The 7,284-nt window shown below is 30.4% G+C and overlaps 3 protein-coding genes across 3 annotated transcripts in view; 2 read left to right on the top strand and 1 right to left on the bottom strand.

Moving 5' to 3' along the window:
- The first annotated feature begins 1,209 nt into the window (after window positions 1-1,209).
- Window positions 1,210-2,786, top strand: LOC108732908 (sodium channel protein Nach-like). Its single transcript, XM_025981148.1, has 4 exons — window positions 1,210-1,357; window positions 1,411-1,556; window positions 1,626-1,752; window positions 2,616-2,786. Exons 1-4 carry the CDS (start codon window positions 1,244-1,246, stop codon window positions 2,784-2,786), a joined length of 558 nt encoding a protein of 185 aa, XP_025836933.1. The 5' UTR covers window positions 1,210-1,243.
- Window positions 2,787-3,837: 1,051 nt separating this feature from the next.
- Window positions 3,838-4,500, bottom strand: LOC108733968. Its single transcript, XM_018465341.2, has one exon. It carries the CDS (start codon window positions 4,477-4,479, stop codon window positions 4,081-4,083), a length of 399 nt encoding a protein of 132 aa, XP_018320843.1. The 5' UTR covers window positions 4,480-4,500; the 3' UTR covers window positions 3,838-4,080.
- A 561-nt stretch (window positions 4,501-5,061) lies between these two features.
- LOC108733960 (periodic tryptophan protein 1 homolog) overlaps window positions 5,062-7,284 on the top strand; it is a 2,754-nt gene continuing 531 nt past the window's right edge. Inside the window, exons 1-8 of the mRNA XM_018465328.2 lie at window positions 5,062-5,178; window positions 5,238-5,296; window positions 5,347-5,438; window positions 5,496-5,669; window positions 5,729-5,851; window positions 5,913-6,215; window positions 6,455-6,622; window positions 6,682-6,960. Of these exons, the coding sequence (XP_018320830.1) occupies window positions 5,092-5,178; window positions 5,238-5,296; window positions 5,347-5,438; window positions 5,496-5,669; window positions 5,729-5,851; window positions 5,913-6,215; window positions 6,455-6,622; window positions 6,682-6,960 (1,285 nt within the window). The 5' untranslated portion in view covers window positions 5,062-5,091. The remainder of the gene's footprint in view (window positions 5,179-5,237; window positions 5,297-5,346; window positions 5,439-5,495; window positions 5,670-5,728; window positions 5,852-5,912; window positions 6,216-6,454; window positions 6,623-6,681; window positions 6,961-7,284) is intronic.

The following is a 7,284-nucleotide window of genomic DNA, read 5'->3' as shown; positions in this document are numbered from 1 at the left end:
TTCAGCCAACAGTTCCTAAATAAAAATAAATATATTAAATATTATTACATGAATATCAAAACTTCAGGTATGTTTCTTTAGTATTTTTTGTGTTAGATAGAATTGTAAAATACATTGGTCGAATTATCGACCACGCGTTATTTCTAATTATTATTAATGGTTATTTAATTTTTCTTTTTAGTGAGACATAGGTTTGAGTCAAGAAATTTGATTCAATTAGTTCCAGAAGAAAGCGTAATGGATACTGATACATTAGAACAAACTACTAACTAATTTTCAATTTTGATGATAATGACACCTTTGAATATTGATTAAGTAATTAAGTGTACTAGACATTAATACAGTACATGATATTGTGAGAAACGATTTAATTAAAAAGTTTGTTTTTGATTTGTTTGTTTGATTAATGATTGTAGAATTGTATATGTCTTTTATTTTGCTTTATAAAGAACTTTAGGTTTAGAAAACGATATTTTTCAGCTATGGATGGTTATCATAGAAATCAAGGAAAACGTGCAGGTGAGTGTTAAACAGTAGTTTCTTAAAATGAAAATAAACAAGAAAATAGATTCATTGATACTTTGATATAAAAAAAAGATTTAATAAAGACAAAATGGAGAGAGAAAGATCGTAATTTTACAATTTTACAAAATTTGTTGAAGGGAAGTACTATAACTAGTATCGACAATTTATTGTTATTCTTGTAATTATATTTTTAAGGTAAAATTGAAAAATCGTGGTTAACAGTTTTTCTTGAAAAATTGAAGCATTATGGCGCAGATACAAGTCTGCACGGATTTCATCATATTATAGACGAAGGATCCTCTTATCTAAAAAGGATATGCTTTTCATTTATTTGTGGTTTATCAATAATATTTTGCGTGTACCTTATTTGGTTACAATTGCAAAGATATGAAAATAATATTGTAACCACTAGTTTAACGTCTACTGCGCATCCTGTCTGGGAAGTACCGTTTCCAAGTGTTATTATTTGCAACAATAATTTGGTTTACAAAAGCAATGTCGAAAAAATAGTGAAATCATTGTGAGTCTTTATTTTTTCAAAATTTCCAATACAACTTACATAAATTAATTAGATAATTATGCTTTATTTGAAATATTTGTTATAATGTGTCTGATCACTCTATTGGTTAAAGTTAGTTTTTGACGGATATTAAAATACGTATTAAATACTTTCAGTAAATTTAATGGAATTTCTAACTCTATACTGAATGATTTCTTTATGAACTTGTCTTCGTTAATAAATCTTGATGATGTAGTAGAAATGGTAAATTACAGTGGCGTATACAAAACTTTAGATAGATTTGGCTACAATATGGATACTCTTATGAAACAGGTTCGATTGAAAATTCTTTTCCAATATCCCACTTTATCATTTTCATAATTTAGTTGGCACCACCTTGCGATAAAATGTTTAAAAAATGCTATTGGAAAACCAAGGAAGTACCGTGTTTGAATCTTTTCAAGGTCGTAAGGACTACTTATGGGTATTGTTGCGGTTTTAATCAAAAAGGTTTTCAAGATGAAGAGGGGGAGTAAGTGGTGTTTTGTTTTATTTTTTACAAAAGGGTTAGTAATTTTTACAACTGTCTTAATCTCATTAGCACGACTGTTTCGTCAAAAGTTCACGAATATGCCATGGGTGCTGGTCCAGCTTTCGGGTTACGTCTTATATTAGATGCAGAAGAAGAAGAATATTTATCCCCTCTTAAATCTGTAATTGGATTTTGTGTAAGATCTTTTAAATGTTTAGTCCCATTACAAAATATGTAAACTAATAGAAAGTTCCTGTTTTTGCGGGTGAATTAATGGATTTAAATTTAAATTGAAAAATTGTTATTTAATACGAATAATCGAAAGCTGTTCTTTACTTTATTTTTAAATCCATTGTTCATCCATAAAACATGAACTTAATAAACGTTCTTTTAAAAGAACGAAAACGAGAAAACCCACAGAACGTTATGGTCACTGAGAAACATTCACATCGCGAAATTCGTATTAAGGAACTTTTAAAAATGGCTATAATGCGTTGTGGCAAACGAAAAAAGACCATATCATCCTATGAAGAAAACCCATATCGTGTTTAGAACGTCAGCTAATTAGAAACCATGATAGAATACAACAAAAAGTGATTTTTAATATGGGTTTAACAAGTCCTGAAATTTTTTAGTATTAATATATTCTTTTGTCTTAAAATAATAATGTTAAAACTGCAAGCACCAGATAGAAAATGTCCTTATAACCCTTTCTTCTGCTAAAATTGAAAACAACTGCACGTATTTGTCATTATCAAATACAATCAAAAGTTTTTGGGTAAGATAAAGATTGCGTTATTAAAATAATAGGATCCTTGTGATTATGACTGAGATTATTCGTTTAGTTATGGTATATGCTCAACTATGGCTCAGAACTTTTCATTGCCATGACACTAATGGCCCCTTTGTGTTTATCACAACGAGTTATGGGCGTTTTTATAAGTTATAACACAAATTTTCGTTCTTTGAGCCCAACGCATATGTATAATAATATAACAAAATATAAGAAACAGTAACAATTGGTAAATTGTAGTAAGTAAGGTTGTACTGTGTTTGCAGGTGGCAGTTTTACCATCTCATTTCTTCCCTCAAATGGAATCTTATGGTAACACACTCCTGCAAGCAGATGAAATGACGATGTATCTAAAACCAACTGTGATAAGTAGCACTCCGGAAGTAAAACGATTGAATTATAAAACAAGAGATTGCTTTCGCGAAAGAGAAGTATGAAATAGACGGTATAAATTAAAAAGCAAAATGGAAAAAAGTTGTTGCGTGTTTTAGGGAAACCTGCGCTGGAATAGCAAATATTCCTTCCAGGTTTGCTTGCTGGAGTGTAAAGCGAGAGCTATCCAGGAGTTGTGCAGTTGTATTCCTTATTTCTTACCGCATGGGGGTGAATAATAATTTTATGTTAATTAAAATTATCAAATATCTACCTAATTATTATTCTTTCATTTCAGCCAACAGTTCCATTTGTACTTACGAAAATATTTTATGCTTGAGACAAAAAGAATGTAAGTAAACTTGAATTCGTAAGAAATAGCACACATTTTTATAAAAAATACGTGAGTGGGTACAGTTAGTAATAGATATTCAATGTTGCAGACATTTGTGGTTTGTGGAGTTAGTAGGGGGAGCAATTTATCGATCTGACAACCCATATGCTGTGGATTGTAAATTGATCCCTCGATACTTCTCATATAAATAACCGTAAATATTTAAAATGTCCCAGGAAAAGAATAATTCTTTTTTATTCCTAATTAATAAATTAAATGATTAAAATAATTAACCACTTTTACAAATATTTTTTTTTTGCTGATGGTTGACTATTTTAACCATTAATTTTTTGGTACGTTAAAGCTTTGAAAAGTATCTGCGGCTAATTTAATATGGCGAACGCTTCAAGATGGCGGATTATTTTTTCTTCATCACCTCCTTGATATTGGTATTAAGTAAAAGAGTTTGCTGAATAAAATACGATTAACCAATTTCAAATTATCCAATGATTATTCAAAAATTAAAAACAGTTTTTTAAATTAAGACAACATGCGTAGATCTCAGTTTGCTATGGAATCATTGCCTTGTTTTATGCAATTTTTTATGAAATAATTTGTTAATTGCTAAAATGACAGACAATTAATGTGTGATCTATCATATAGTATAAATTTATTTCCTTAACATGAATGAATTGTGCTAATTGAAAGCTTTGTATTAATTAGTGCTTTTATTTTAGATAATTATAATAGCTTGGCAGTAATAGCTTCAACTAGANATTGCTTGAGTTAACTTTGTTTTGCATTGTTTATAAACACTAACAATAAGTGAGAGATGATTTACAAAAATACTTTTTTGTTCAGTAAAATCCACTGGGTTTAATGTATCCACTAAAAATTTTGATCAGTCTTGGGCTTACACTAATAAAAACATTTTTAAAGTGTAAATTATTTAAACATCAACTTATAACATGAACAAATCTAATGTTTTTAACTTAAATAATGAAGAAATACATAAACTTAAATGACTAAATAGTCTCTCTACCTTTATAACGAGGTAATGACCTTAATTTCATGTTTAGAACACGCTCCAACTGTTTAGAAGTATCTTGGTCAGGACTTAATACAAGACGTCTTCGTAATTTTGAGCTCATTTCAGACCTTTGTGGTATTTTCTCTGGAGTTCTATCTCTTGATGGCCCCAAAAGATCAGTCTTGTTGTAGTCAATGGGTGACCACATTACTGGTTTACGCCTGCGGCCCCTTTGTACAATTACAAGCTCATCAGGGGAAGGCACAGGTGTTTCTGATGAGTCTAGTATATTAGGGGTAGTAGAAACGACCTGCTCGGGGGGTATTTCGGTAAGAGCAGAACGCCTTGAAGATCTTCGGGGAATATTTTCCTCATTTTCATCCGGAAGATCCATGAGGAATAAGTATATAACCAATATTAACTAAAGGGTTGAAATAGTAACCCTGGTGAAACCTTGAATTTAAAGGGACTTTTAAATTAAACTTACCTTTTAATTGGTATACTTATATGAAATTTTCACAAGCACATTATCTGCGGCAACTGTGGCGGTTGTATTTCCACATATATAACAGAGAAAAATTGTTTTCCCGGGCGCGCAAAAATACTTCCTTTGCATTGTTTTCCCGCGATCATGAACTAATGGATATTTAACGGTTTATATATCGTTGTCTCTTTCTAGTTGACATTATGCAGCTGATCCACAGGTGTTTGTTTTTTATATTCTTTTTCGGTGATATAATTTTGTATGAATTGGAATTGAGAGCTTTTTTTATGGTTAATTCCTTTAAGAGATATAAAAACAAATCCCTTTTTTTGGATTTATGTTTTGTTCTTTTACAGAATTATTTTTGTTTAATATAAAATTCGTTACACCCCTGTTCCACATTTTTGTTCATCCTTAGTTCTTGTGTCAACGAACACGTGAGAAATGAAATGAGAAAATAACCTTACATTTCATACAATTTGTATGCAAAGCAAAATACAACACATTTATTAAGAAATTACAATGGAAATTGAAAATAAGCCTAACGTAAATTTTGTATCTTGCGTTAAATGGGTAAAAAAGGGCATAGCGAAATTTAATCCCGACAAGGTATGTAAATGAACAAATATCTGAAAATTAAGGAGTTTTTTGTTGTAATTTTTTTATAGGTTCAATTAACAAAAGTAGAATTAGCAAGAATGATACAAGAGACCAGAAGGAATTTACGGTAATTAGTTAATGTCTTAGTTAATTTGCTTAATCTTTGTTTTTACACAGAGTTTCAGAAAAACCGGAAGAAGGTAATGAAGGACAACCCTCTACAAACCCTAGTGATGAATTTGGCTTACAAAATTACGATAATGACGAAGGTGTGTTGTAATAAAGCAACCATGAAGTTACTTTATTTGACGTTGTTTGATTTCTAGATGAAGACGAGGAAAATCCTCTTGGTTTAAATTCTTTAGCAGAAGTTCCTGAGGCAGATGAAAATTATTCTGATACTGATGAATCAGAAAAGGAAGATGACTTTATAAAACCAAAAGATAGTTTAATACTGGTTGGACATGTAGAAGGAGATGCTAGTATTTTAGAAGTATATGGTATATCACATTATCATTATCATTCAATTATAGTTTTAATTTTATTGTAAGGCTTGTAGTGTATAATGAGGAGGAAGAATCTTTGTATGTACATCATGATATACTTCTTCCATCTTTTCCATTATGTCTTGAATGGTTGGATAAAGAAACTGGCCATCCTCCAGGAAGTTACTGTGCAGTTGGTAAGGGAATAATATTTTCAATTCATTTGAAATAATAATTTTTTTAAATCTTATTTAATAGGAACAATGGGACCTATTATTCAGGTGTGGGATTTAGATGTTGTAAATTGCTTGGAACCAGCTTATAAACTAGGAAGAAAAGGGAGCAGGAAAAGAGGGACTACAACTGTAGGTCATAAGGATGCAGTTTTAGATCTTTCTTGGAATAAAAATTACGATCACATTCTGGCAAGTGGCTCTGCAGACAAAACAATACATTTATGGGATTTGGATGTAGGTGAACCTGCAACAACATTAAATGCATTTTCTGATAAAGTTCAATGTTTAGAGTGGCATAGACTTGAGGCTCAAACTCTTTTAGCAGGTAATATTAAAACTAATTTCTCCTGAAGGTTCATATTTTTTGTAGAATTTACTATTCCTACATCATTACTTATTCAAATCTAAAACATTAAGTAAAAAAATTATTTTAGTAAACTAACTTTTCATTTATTGTTTTTTCATGAAATATTTTTTTTTTTATTTGTAGATGTACAAATATTATATTCTAATAAATAGGGAAGATTTTAATAGGTTTCATGTAAAACATTACATTTTTTAAAGGGAGTGCTGATCAAACAGTTAAGATATTTGACTGTCGTAATCCTGAAACAAATCAATCCTGGCAAGTAGATGGTGAAGTTGAAAGAGTTTGTTGGAATCCTCTGCAGCCGTTTTCTTTTTTTGCATCAACCAGTGTAGGGAAGGTGCAATATTTTGATTGCAGAAAAGGTATTTCTAAAAAAATATAGTTTTTTTCTTTTTATTTTACCTTTTTGATAATGTAACAGGACAGATTTGGAGTATAGAAGCACATGAAAAGGAAGTCACAGGCTTAACAATAAGTGCACAGTGTCCTGGATTATTAATAACTGCTTCTGCTGATGGCTCCCTAAAGGTGTGGGATATGAATGAAGAATCTGAACCAGTTATGGCGGTCAATAAAGAATTCGATTTGGGTGTTGTGCACTGTGTTGAACTTTGCCCCGATTTACCTTTTGTTATTGCTGCTGGTGGAGATAACAAAAGTAAAAATTTCTTAGTTTATGATTTACGAAATGTTGACCCAGGTAAGAATTAAAAGCAATTAATTTAGATACACCTGCCTGGTTTGAAATGAATCATTTAAAGCACTTTTTCACTTCCTCTACTTTTTATCTCTTAATCTGGAAATTTGAAATCTTGTAAGCAACTCCAACAATAAATCACTAGAAAGAAAAATATATTACTACCACAGATAGGTAAAAAAGTACGTAGCAAAGGTAGTTTTATTAAAGCTATTCAACTTTTCAGTAATCTACCAAATGGCCTCAAGACACTTAGTTGTCCTATTTCTTTAATTCAAATTAAAAAAACGGTTAATTACTGAAAATATTACTTAAAAAATAAAAAAA

Source organism: Agrilus planipennis, unplaced genomic scaffold (assembly GCF_000699045.2).
Source record: "Agrilus planipennis isolate EAB-ADULT unplaced genomic scaffold, Apla_2.0 scaffold1, whole genome shotgun sequence".
Taxonomy (NCBI): domain Eukaryota; kingdom Metazoa; phylum Arthropoda; class Insecta; order Coleoptera; family Buprestidae; genus Agrilus; species Agrilus planipennis.
The sequence above is the reverse complement of the archived record's forward strand: the minus strand, read 5'-3'. Positions and strand labels throughout refer to the sequence as shown.